This window comes from Petaurus breviceps, unplaced genomic scaffold (assembly GCF_028583685.1).
Source record: "Petaurus breviceps papuanus isolate PSGF00001 unplaced genomic scaffold, PetGlider_PUasm1.0 171, whole genome shotgun sequence".
Lineage (NCBI taxonomy): Eukaryota > Metazoa > Chordata > Mammalia > Diprotodontia > Petauridae > Petaurus > Petaurus breviceps.
Genome location: NW_027185754.1, coordinates 10,829,730 through 10,843,005, shown reverse-complemented (window position 1 = coordinate 10,843,005; position 13,276 = coordinate 10,829,730). Strand labels below are relative to the sequence as shown.

General features: G+C 37.1%; 1 protein-coding gene across 4 annotated transcripts in view; it reads left to right on the top strand.

The window, feature by feature from the left end:
* PHKB (phosphorylase kinase regulatory subunit beta) overlaps window positions 1-12,936 on the top strand; it is a 251,881-nt gene extending 238,945 nt beyond the window's left edge. For all 4 annotated transcript variants that reach the window (XM_069082551.1, XM_069082552.1, XM_069082554.1 and 1 more), the window contains 4 exons: window positions 2,897-3,026; window positions 6,006-6,113; window positions 10,923-11,063; window positions 11,981-12,936. In XM_069082551.1, coding sequence (XP_068938652.1) covers window positions 2,897-3,026; window positions 6,006-6,113; window positions 10,923-11,063; window positions 11,981-12,118 — 517 coding nt within the window. In that variant the 3' untranslated portion in view covers window positions 12,119-12,936. The remainder of the gene's footprint in view (window positions 1-2,896; window positions 3,027-6,005; window positions 6,114-10,922; window positions 11,064-11,980) is intronic.
* The last annotated feature ends 340 nt before the right edge of the window (window positions 12,937-13,276 follow it).

The window sequence follows — 13,276 nt, the reverse complement described above, 5'->3', positions numbered from 1 at the left end:
GCTCTTACTCGCTGTGCTACCTGGCCGCCCCTGGGCTGGTGCTTTATTCACTGCATCTCCTAGCCGCCCCTGTTTTCTACATTTGGAAACATTGCAGGTCATGGCAGACTTCCTTGGGGTAGGATTGATACATACATCTCTTAGAGGGGGTGAGCCTCTCTAAACTCCATTAGGCTAAAAATCCTCAGATGGACACACAGTCTTCACCAGGCCTCTGTTCAAAAACTTTCAACTTGGTAGAACCTGCTTTATGACCATATACTTCACAGCTATAGCCTTCCAAAACCCAGGACATAGACCAGCGCCATCCCCCTGCCTCCAGCACACACACAAATAATTGTGTGTGGGGAGTGGGGAATGATTCTTGGCTCTGATAACACAACTTTGAATAGCAAATTTTACTGTAAAATTCTACTGTTCTGATAATATAGGTAAGTACTTGTAGTTAGATCTTGAACAGTTATGTTGGCACACTGGATAGAGCACTGGACCTGGAGTCAGGAAGGCTTAAATTCAAGTCTAGCTTCAGATATATTCCCTGGCTGTGACCCTGGGCAACTCATGCATGACATCTGTCTGCCTCAGTTTCCTCAACTGTGAAGTGAGAATAATAATAGCACCTACTTCCCAGGGCTTTTGTGAGAAACAAATGAGATGTAATTTAGGACTTTGCAAACCTTCAAGTACTGTGTAAATGCTAGCTTATCACCATTATTATTGTTATACTCAGTGCTTTATCAGTCTACCACCAAAATCCTCCTTCAGTTCCTCCTTATATCATAGGTGTTATGCCATGCATGAGCAGCTTTCCAGAAGAATGCTACCGTAAACAGCTTTTAAGGTTCTGATTACACAGTATAGTGAACACCCTATTTATTCCATAAAAAAATCAAAGCAAAACATTCACAGAAAATCAGGGTACAGCATTCACAATATTACAACATATCACAGAAAATCACAATACAGTATTCACAACAGCTTATCATTAAAATGGCCACATAATTTTCACCAAAGTGGTCACAATATTTAGAACAAATTACAATAGTCAAAAGTCTTCCACTCTTGGGGCACACTTGAGTGAACTCAATCAGTCACTTATTCAGCAATCAGTTACTAAGTATTATTAATCACGAAGTACAATCATTAGAAAATACACAAACCCTCCACATTTCATCATTACTCAGTACCCAAGGAGAGGCCTTTTCATCTTGACTTGGGGCGGGTTCTCAGATTCCCTGGATCCCCTTCCATGGTCCCAGATTCTACCTGGATTCACCAGACTGTCTCCTGGGTTCAATGGCAGACAGCTCCCAGTTCCTTGTCCAGCTCTCTGGGCAGGTCCTGCTCCACACTGAAGTTCACAGGGTCCAGTCCATCTCAAATCCTTCACAATTTCTGCTCCTGGAAATTCAAGGCTCAACCAAGCCACAAACAGACAAAGCCCCTGCATCTTGGTCATGTTTTCTCAGTCTTCTGCAGCTCATTCCAAAAATCAGAATTACTTTATCCAGCCTGGGGGGAGGGGGCTCCTGGGCTCCTGTTCAGAAGAAGCTCCACCACCACAAGTTCTCAGGAAATTCTGTCTCAGTTCTCCATTCTCTCTTCTGTAGCTGCTCTACCACCAGATGCTGGTCCCAAGAAATTCTGACTGTGACCCTCTGGGGCTTTTCTTATATACACAGCATTAGCTACTTCCTGTTTCAGCCAACCCCTTCCTGTTATGTCAGGAAGGGGGTGGGGAGGGGTCATACCTTCTGCTTCTTTCACAGACATTTGATTAATTACTAAGTGCTAAGTATCTGCTTATTTGCCAATACAAAAAGGGGTCTTCAAATTCAAATTGCATTACCATTACAACAGGGTAACCTTGAGTTCTTGCAGATTGCCTGCCAAAATAGAGCTTCAGTAGCCTCTAGTGATCAGAAGTTTTCTTTAAGTATCTTGGTACAAAGGCTTTGTGCCTTTCATTTGAAGACCAGCCCAAGTGTAGATGCTTTGCCAGAGGATAAATTGTTGAGTTCAAAATAATTTTGTGCAGAGCAACTCGGACCACCCGGGAAGAGGTCATGGGAGATACTCACACAAATGAAGCCATAACTCTTTCAAAGTATTAAAGTGTATAATTGGGAATAAGTACTTACTCAACTATAGCAGGAGACCCCAGAGGTGCCATTGTCTGCTAATTGTAATACAAAGTGATAATAATGCATTTATTTAGTATTTATGTGGTGCTTGAAGGTTTGCAAAGGACTTTCCTCTCAATAAGACTATATTAGGTAGGGCAAGCATTGATATCCCCATTTTGCGAATGGAGAAATCCAGGTTCAAAAAAGTAAAATTACTTTCCCACAGTCAACACTAGTAAGTATTAGAATCCAAACTTGAACCCAGGTCTCCTGACTCTTCAGATGTTCTATTATGCTATAGTGTTGTTTTTCTTGAATTGGAAGTATTGCTGTATTTAGGCAGAACAAAGCTATGCCAATGTTTAAATCAGAAGTATACTTGGACTGTTTTTTCTCTTCTTATAATTATGTATCCGTGAGTATGCTATTAATAAAATTTGTTTGTGTTAATATTGCTTCTCTTTATTAAAACAAGGACAGCACTAGTTTAAATCTTTGAACCATTCACTGGGAGGCCTAGTAACTTACTAAAGAATAACACTTTACCTATTAAATTTTTTAAGGTCTTGGGGATTTTTTTTGTCTCCCACAAACTCTGTTTTTACTATAAAATATTTATCGTTCCTAGGAACACATAGTAGATATGCATCATTGATGGATTTTGTCTTTTATTTCTCACCCTACTGACACAATTAATCCATACAGCTTGGCTGGTATTGGAAAAGAACAAGTCGGTTTTTGAATCCTGAGTATATTTCTTTGGTCTACAGATGTTGGCTGAACAGGCGTCAAATTGATGGATCCCTAAATAGAACACCCATGGGCTTCTATGACAGGGTGTGGCAGATCCTGGAGAGAACACCCAATGGTATCATTGTAGCTGGAAAGTATTTGCCCCAGGTAAAGTCCTGATGTATTTATGTATGAGGTATCTCTTCTGAGTCTGGAAAATAAAGATGTGAACCTTAAATAAATGGTGGCATTCTTTTCCCCATGTACAGCACAAATAACCGTTGTATTCCTGGAATTTTTTAAACTGAATTTAAAGGAAAGTTTCCAGGAGTGCAGAATAGAGAAAATATGGAAAAATGAGAAATCTAGCACATTATTTTGAGCTGTTTCCCCCTTATCTGAATTACTTTCCCCCCTTTTTTCAATTGGAAAATTAACTTGTTTTACAAAACAGATTTGAAAAGTTCTGTGTACACCCCACTTTTCTAAATAAAATTGCATTTCATATGCATTAAATTTCTGTTTAAAGGACTCTTTTGGACAAAACAACCAGCTACTGTTTAGTTTATTCTTTTGTATCTCTGGAATTTATAACATAATATTTGCTTAAAGCAAGGGAAGTTTGTATGCCCATGGCTTCTCTCTCATAAGCTGTCTCTGTTAATGAAAGGTTTCATCTACTCACATGTTCTGATAAAACAGACACATGTGGCAGGCACTGTGAATGAGAAACAAACTGCTCTCTAGTTGTATCTTTGTATTTTAGGGACAATTATTAACTATTTAAAGCTCTTAGGATCTCTTTTTAGTATAGCTGTGGAGTAAAGAGCTTAGGTGTATATTCTGACCTCACCATTGATAATAAAATAATGATGATGATGTTATCTATAATCAAATAATTGTATATTAGAAAAATAGAATACTATAGTTGGACAGGGAAAATTACAACAAAATTCATTTTGCTGAATTTCTGAATGTAAAGCAGTGTGCTTTTTTTTTTCTTCCATGCTAGGTTACAATAGATTGTTTTTATTTTTTGATTTTAAAAATAAGTTACGATGCACTTAACTTCAAGCAACAAAACCAGAGATACGCATTTACAACTCTTTATGCTCCAAAATGAATTTTTATGCACAGCCTGCACTTGATAACTTCTTCTATCTCTCTTCCTGCTCTCTGTTCATCTTCCTCTGTATTTGTGTATACATTTTTCCTTTCATGTAGTCATAGTATATATACTATTCTTATGGTTCTTTTTTTTGCTCTACTTCGCATAAATAATTCCAAATTTTAAAATATTTCGCATTTTTCTCATTTTAATGGCATTATAGCATTGAATTTTTAATGGAATTGTAGTGGAAAATGCATTTTTTATGTACCAAATATTTAGGTTGCTTACAGTTGTTTGTAATTACAAATAATATTGCGAAATTTATCTTTGAATAGTTTCTTTTTTTTCCTCTGCAATGACAGTTTTAAAGTATAGTCTGAACACTAGAATTATTGAGTCAAAGGTTGTATTTATTTGTGTGATTTGTATGTGCTAAAGCAAACTTATGAATATTAATACATTCAGCACAGTATTATTTATTTGGTTGTTCTTATTACTGTCCCCAGCCCTTTGTCACATTTGAATAGAGAACATAGTCCTCTACACATGGGAACCTATTTTCCTCCCCACCCAGTCTGTAGGCATGCATGGAGATGAATGTGTTCAATAAAAATTGGTGGACCTGCCTCCCCACTTCCTCATCTCCACCCAGAATACCACCTAAACTTTCCAGTAAATAAGGCAGTTGTACTCAGTCTGTTCCTGTGCTAAGTAGTGTCCTTTCTGTCAGCAAGAGAGAATGCTGTTTCTTTGCTGACTCCAGTTGCTGTAGTCACACAGTATATAGATTGACTTCAAAGAACCCATTCATATGATATTTTTTCTTTCAAGGAAATGGAGGTGGGCCCAAGAAAAGCTCTTTTCTTCTTAAAACAATTTCATGCAGCTGTAACAATTGTTACCAGGAATCCTATTAGTTTTCATCATCTTAAAAGTCTAGTATCTTATTTGGAATCTGGAATAGAGACAGTATAATACTGAGCAAAATAGCCCTGCTGACAAGTTGATTTGAAGGAGACCTTTTACCTGGGTCCCATTTGAGTAGAAAACATATGCAAACTTCACTAGGCTTATTGGTAAGTTTGCTGTAAGTGATCAGAGGAAATGAGAATAAATAATTTTTTTGTCATCTCCAGTAATAGGCATGGCACAGTCTGCTTTCTGCCTAGGTGCCTTTAAAGGAAGCTCAGCCCCTAGCAGTGTAAATTTTGTCTTGTGTTTTCTATGTTCATTTGGCTTAATATAAAGGAGCAGAGGAAGACTCTGTCCCTTGGACTTTCTTACCTTCCCAGATCCACCAATCCAGTGCAGAAAGATTTTTCATTTTGCTTCTCTGTGCTTATTTTCTGTTTCTCTCTCTTTTTTTTTTAAGCAATTGGGGTTAAGTAACTTTCTCAAGGTTACACAGCCACTTATTTCTGGGTGTGGTGCTAATTAGGTATCTGAGCCCGGATTCGACCCCCCAGGTCATCCCAACACTGGGGCCGGTGCTCTTACTCGCTGTACTACCTGGCCACCCCTATTTTCTGTTTCTCAACAAGAACCTGTTTCTGCTTGTTTGTGACATATTTTTGATGCAGTCCATGCAGAAACAGTCAACCACTAGAATGATGCAAATTCAGTGTAAGTGACTTACAAGCAAAATTGAGCAGCAAGCTAAACCTCTGAAAACTAATTAATGCTCAATTAATTGTCTTTATTTTCAAGGTTTCTTTTGGTGTATGGTAGCAGCTTTCTAATATTACCCTTTCTACTAAAGCATTAATAAAATAGTATTTCTCTATCAAACACAGATGCCAGAATTGGGAGGGCCTGAGGGACCATACCCAGGAATTTTAGCTCATCACAATGGTTAGCAGGTTGGCTTCAGAGTTGGTTTGCCATAAGACACAGTTGTATATTTTAATATCAAAAGATATAGTCTCTAAGTTTTCCTGGAAAGGAAAAATCATTGATTAGAGAGTGAAGCGCCTTCATTAACTTAAAACCACAAGAAAATGGTAGATATGGAATTTTAATTTTTATTCTCTTTTCAGCAACCAACCCTATCAGATATGACCATGTATGAAATGAATTTCTCCCTCCTTGTTGAAGACATATTGGGAAATATTGACCAGCCTAAATACAGACAGATCGTTGTAGAGGTTTGTACTAACAAATCCAGTGTATGAATGAATAATTTTCTGATCTCACTAAAAGAAAAATTTTTTAAAAATAGTATAGGAGTCTGACAAAAAAGTTTGACAAGTGAGAGCAATTCTTTACCTTTAGAAGAGAAAATGGTAAATGCAAATTGTAGTGTTTTGAACTTTTTCATGAATTGTGTCAAAGCCACAAAGAATAAGTAAAACAACATTAAATCAAGCTTTTCCAGGGAGGAAAGGCTTTTTGGTCATATATATCTGTCTTCTCAGTAACATACAGGTCAATAGCAAGCCTGGGAGGAATGCCTAGCATGGTTTCTTGCACTTTATAGTCTATAATAAGTGTTTGAAGGAATGAATGAAAGTTTGTTATAAATATGACTGGAACAACTATTTTTAAATGACAAGTGTATAAATACACATACATGTGATACCATTTAAAAACATAATATGCTCCTTATATGCAACACAATAAAAATTGGGCAATTGGGTAAATAACAGGAATGTCAGCCTCATTTTACCTCCCATTTAGGGAAGCCACTATCTCCCGTGCCCCCAAAGTTGGGACACATACTGCTGAGTCTTTAGTGGACATGTCACTCCTCAGCGTGCCTTGTCTCATGCAATACTAGCCTTCTCCTCCATTCATGAGGGCTTGGGGATATAGTAATCCAAGCATAGTCTCCTAGACTTTTATAGCAGGAAAGGCCTTCAGGGGCCATCTAGTTTAATTCACTCTTTTTTTTTTTTTTGACAGAGCAGGGATGCAATTTGCTTCTACCACAACTGCGTAGTAGCAACTATTACATAGGTAGTACATGGCAGAACCAGGATTCAGATCCTGGTCTTTAAGCTCAAAATCCAGTGGGTTTTTTCCTCCTACTCTGCCATGTTGTTTCAGTTGGGTTGTAGCTTCACTTCCCCTTCCATAGGCAGAAGCTGGGGAAGCCCTGGAAGGGATTGAAAGTATGTGACCCTTTTCCATACCATCAGCTCTCTATACCTCCACAGCAAGTGCCACAACACCCAGGAGTGCTCAGGACAGGTTGACTCTGTTGAGGGTACCTCTTATGGAAACAGGGCATATTCCAGACACCCCAGCAATGTTCGGTTTCCCATCATTTAAGTTCTGCCTCCTTTGTAGGGGCATTCAGGGTTCCTTTGTTGGAAACCTTGAAATTCTGGAATTTGTTTCCACTGTGCATCCTTGTTGCTCTTGGACCTCCCTTTGTTATGGGGAAATAATGTAGGGGAAAGCTTGGACTCCCATAAATGCTTTTATTGATCCACATAGTTCTAACTAGCCACGGTGGGGAATGGTCAGCACTTCATATTCACTCAGATACATTCTTCCTTCTTCTCATCTCATAACACACAATGACATCACCCTTCCCTTAGTCTTCTATAAATACTACTCAGACCAAGGGTCCTAAATGCTCTACTTTTATTGTTGCTTATTTTCATTGTAATACCATTGACATATCTTGAGAGACATATCTACCCAGGCCAAACTTTGGAAGACAGACTTTAGTGTCTTCCTGTCAGTGGGTACCCTCCAGCAATCTTAAACAATATCCAGGAATTAGAATAACTGTGAACTTCTGAGTGATAATTGTCCTGCTTCCCTTCTTCCCCTTCCCCCAGATGTGCTTGTGTCCAGTGATTCCCATTTATGGCTCAGCTCCAAACACTAATAAGGTGGGCAGTTCTAAAGATATGTTACTTATATTAAAGTAAGATCCTAAAAATATACAGTTCCTTGGGCATGCTGGCCCATAAACTATTTTTTCCCTGTTGCTAGCTGCTACTGCTTCTCCTGCAGATAACTTCCTTAGCCACCATAACAATCAGCACAAATTAAAGAATCTTTACAGGTGGAAAGGACCTCAGAAACTAGCTGACCCAACCCATACCTAATTAAGAATCCCTAGTGCAACATTTTCACTAAGGTTTGCTTGAAGGCCAACAGAAGTTCAAATTTATTTGATCTACCACCCCCTTTAAAAAAAAAAAAATTTGCTCAGAGCCCTTCTGAAAATCTACTTTTATTAACCCTTTAACTTTTTTTTTCTTTGAAATTTGCATCATTTCAAACTGTTAACTGCCCCCCTCCCCCCCAGATCAGTCCAACTTCTCTCAGGGGGCAGTATTGTCCACTTTGGGAACCTATGTTCTAGATGACAGATCATGGCATGTCTACTATGGCTATCTTAATGCAGCCCAAGATCACATTAGCATTTTTGACCACCATGTCAGACTTTTGATTCAGTATTGACACAGATGAAGTCCATCAAGACTTCCAGACTTTTTTTTAAATAGATGAACAACTACTGAGCTATGCCTCCCCATATATATATATATGTATATATATATAATATATATATGAAGTTGATTTTTTATGCCTTATTTTATCCTAGTTAGATTCCATCTTACTATATTCAGCCCATTGTTGTATCTCATCAAATTATTTTTGGGTCTTGACTACAAGTCTGATAAGCATACCATCTGTGCCTTTATTCAAGTCTTTGCTTAAACCATAACTATTCCAAGGCAAATTACAGATCACTGAGGGTACTCCACAAGAGTGAAGCATTCCCAAATTTGAGCACTACCTCAGATCTGAAATTGAACTATTAATAAATTAATTCTTGTTCCTTTCATTCAAGTAATTTTAAGTCCTCTTAATTGCACTAGCATCAAGCTCTCATCTTTCCATCTTGTCCATAAGAATAGCTTAAGAGACTTTGTAAGTTTCAGACTGACAAGTTTTAGACAAGTATCTGTATTGATGAAATGAGTCCACACTTGGTGTTTCTGGCACTGATAAAAATCAGTCTAGACAACAACCAAAAACCATTAAGACATAAAAAAGGCAAAAAGGTACCTCATGATCCTATAACAATACCACAAGAAGCACTTGAGCCTTACAAAAGGGGTTCTTAGCTATCCTGAAGAAAAGAACAATGAAGGAATAGAAGGAGATAATACTCACGGACAACAGAACAAGAGAATTGATCAATTCTTACTTTGTTTTCCATGTGAAGGAAAATGACTTTCACACTAAAAAGAATTTGTTAAATTTTAGGTCACTATATCTATAGCCTTCTCCTGATTTACCAGTCTATTAACCTTGAAAAATAAAGAAGGAAGCTTAGGCTGGCATGACTTGTCCTTCACGAAGCCTCACTAAACTTTTGGTGATTCTTCTTTTTTGTTTGTTTTTTTTATTCTCTCTTCTTTTTCTAGTTATTAAGTAACCCTCCATAGTACACTCTGGAATTGTGCCCAGAATCAAAGCTGAGCCTACTGACCTGTAATGTAATCAATTTGCAAAATCCACTTTTTTTTTCTGTTTTAAAAATCAGAAAATTTGTTTTTTCAAATCCTGCAGCACCACTCCCATTTTCCATGATCATTCAAAGATAACTCACTGGCTGTATTCACATCTGCCAGTTCTTTGGTACCCTGGGATACAGTTTGTGTGGCCTGATGACTCAAACTCATCAAAAGAATAGCTAGCTATTCACTATTCCTTCACTATTTGTCTTATTCACCATTTTTATTCTCTCCTTTTTAGCATGAAAATCACTTTCCTTTACAGAGAAAGCAAAGTAGGAATTGAGCAGTTCTCCTGTCTTATTGTTCCAGGAGCATCATCTAGTCCTATCCCCTCACTGATCTTCTCTTCTCCAGCATAACTAAAATCCCTTTGTGTTGCTTTAGCACTTCTCATGGTATAATAGGAGTCTGTTTTTGACGTCTTTACTGCATGGTGGTGTTGTTGTGTTGGTTTTTTTTTTTGTACAGACTGATCTTTATCAGTGCCAGGAACCCCCAGTGTGGAAACTTATTCCATCGATACAGATCACAACTTTTCTATATCTTAGCATCTTAGTGAGTACTGAGAGGTTGAGTGACTTCCCCATGGTGACACAGCTACTATATATCAGAAACAGGACGCCAGAGGAATTTCAATTAGGAATTCTGAAACCTTGTTCTAATTCCACAGATGCAGTGTGGCTCGATTATAACAGCAGTCACAGCACAGAGACAATTCCCTTCCTCTAATAGTTAATACCTTAAACAAGATAGTACCAATGCAGACAAATATAATTCTAAACAATAGGATAAAAACATTAAACTAGGGCGGCTAGGTGGCACAGTGAGTAAAGTGCCGGCCCCGGAGTCAGGAGGACCCAAGTTCGATTCTGGCCTCAGACACTTAACACCCACACAAAAAAAACTAGCCGTGTAACCTTGGGCAAGTTACTTAACCCCAATTGCCCTCCAAAAGGCAAAAAAAAACAAAAACCCATTAAACTAATAGAGGCCACTACCACATTTACACCACATGGGTGGTCATAGATAAGCACATTTAAGTACAGGTACTTTTAATCTTACTTTGCAGGAAACCAATTATTTATTTGAATCCAATTCTCCATGTCCAAAGGCATCATAATCTATTTAATTCTTCACCTTTTCAAAGTCACAAAATGTCCCCCAAAGCCTATGAAGGGTTCTGACACTGTGCATATTGCCAGTCTCTAGGTCCTAGAGTTTAGAGTTTAGTACACTGTCTTCAGGATCAAATGAAGTTGTTTTCATGTTGGTTTGAGAAAATTAAAAATTCCTCCAAATTGAAGGGACTTAATGATCTTCATGCTGGGTTAGAAAAATTTCCCAGGTGGCCCTTTAGAACTTTGCAGAGAATCTTATAAGATAGCCCATTTCTGAATCTCATAAAAATACATCTGGAACAGGTCATTTTTATGTAGCACAAAATAGACTCAATGCTTTTGTCTTTTCTAGTTATTAATGGTTGTATCAATTGTGCTGGAAAGAAACCCAGAGCTAGAATTTCAAGATAAAGTGGATCTGGACAAATTGGTTAAAGAAGCATTTAATGATTTTCAGAAAGACCAGAGCATACTAAAGGAAGCTGAAAAACAGGCAAGTAAAATAAGTAATTGTGGAAGGCCTGATGTCATCTAGACTCTCGATTCCTAAACAAACATTTAATCCATGAAACAAACTCACAGAATTGCCAGTGGCATGCATGTTTTAAATGGTCTTTAATTTCTATGTAGTCATGTTTTCCTGTGCCAGAAAGATGAAGAATTAGCATCACTTCATATTTAAGCAATAGTGCGTCAGTGAAACTCTGAATAAAAATCATCTAAAATGAAAAAAAGGTCCCTTTATGTTTAACCATTACAATTATTTATTATGCAGAAGAACCGTAGGTTTGAGGAGGCTGTTAAATTAAGTTCTGCATGATAGAATGTTGGGAAAGGGAATTTCTGCTATTATAGAACATAACCCCTTTGAGCCTCCCTGTTTAATATACTTTGTACTTATCTGCAGAAATTCTACATAAGGAAACACAAATGATCAGTAAACAGGAAACCACTGAAAATATAGTGACTTATTTTTGCTCTGTAGACTACTTAGGAACGTCAGAAGGCAAGGACTTGAGAAATAATAACAACAGTAACAAGCCTCTTTGTCTCTTGGCTTCTTCAAGTCCCAGCTGAAATCCCATCTTCTAAGGAAGTACTTCCCAATCCTTTTCAATCCTAATGCCTTTCCTCTGTTATTTCCTATTTATCCTGTATATAGCTTGTTTGTACATATTTGTATGTTGTCTCTACTCCATCAGGTTGTAAGCTTCTTGAGGGCAGGAACTGACTTTGCCTTTCTTTGTATTCCCAACACTTAATACAGTGCCTGGCACATAGTATAAATGCTTATTTGATGACTGATTGACTTTTGTTTAGTGTTCCACCCCCCCATCTATGTTGATTTTTATGTTTATCCTATCAGTCCTCCATAAAATAAAACTAAAGTGTTTGCTTGCTGTTTTACAGGATGATATGACTTCCTTTTACAACACTCCTCCATTAGGAAAAAGAGGAACATGCAGTTACTTGACAAAAGTTGTGATGAACCTGTTGCTGGAAGGGGAAGTCAAGCCAAGCAGCGATGACCCCTGTATAGTTAGCTAACAAAGAGAGTAGAAGGTACTTTCTTTAGCTAGATCAGATTTTTCAGTGTTAGCGGTGACAGAGATGTTTCCTTTGAATTTTAATCCCAGAAAATCATGTATCTGTTTACTTATTGCTGGTGAGATCTTTACCATATCACCATTTGAATCATTTGCGATACTGCATGGAATTGCTAGCTAATTTTATAGTTGAGAAAAGCTTTTAATCAACAAAAAATATTTCTGAGTCCATAATGAACTGTCATGACAACTGAGTCATGTAGTTTGAAAATTAAACTCTGCACATTGCATGATTATACAATTAATGAAAATGAAACTTTTGATATTATATTAAGTTCCCCAAGCTTATGGTTGTAATTAGGTATTGTGCCAACTAAACAGAAAACTTACCCAACAGTTTTGTGTGGATATTAAAAGAATTTGTGAGAATTATAGACTTTTCTTGTACCCAGGAGCATTATCGTGTTAGATGTTAATATAAATTTAAAATCAGAGTAAGTTAACAATATCTTGATGTCAAAGACGACATCATTAATCATGTGTGAAGTACACAGAAACTATTGTAAAATTTTTACTCTGTAAAAATCGATGTGGTTTTATATTTGTATTCCCTAGACATAGGGGAAAGAGTTAAACACAAAGTAATAATGAATCTGCTTTCCAAAATATTCTCTTTAAATTTTAACTATATTTAGGACTTTTGTGGACTTGTTCAGAAGTTTGTGTAATTGTGGGACTTTAAACCCAGTGTATACTGGTAAAAATTAATCAAAGCTCATTAAAATAGTTTTTGTGTTTAATAAATTACTTTCAGGCAAACTTCTGTTTTGTGAAAATGTCTTTGTCAGTACTTAATATTTTTACTTATTTGATAATGACTCTAGATGGAATGGAAGAGAATCAGTGGTATATATACAAACAAATTCACACCAGCAGAACTCATTTCTCTCTTCCCATCTTAGAGCCTAAATGTGTTATACAAAAGACAACTGTATTCTCCTACCAAACTGTCTCAAGTGATGCCTTCTTAAACATAAGATAAATATTTGAATTGTATTATTTCATTCTTAAATGCCACACATTTATCAAAATAAACAGTAGTGCATTACGTTGCATTTTAACAAATGGGACTTGAGGGAAGTGATTGGCAAATCACCAT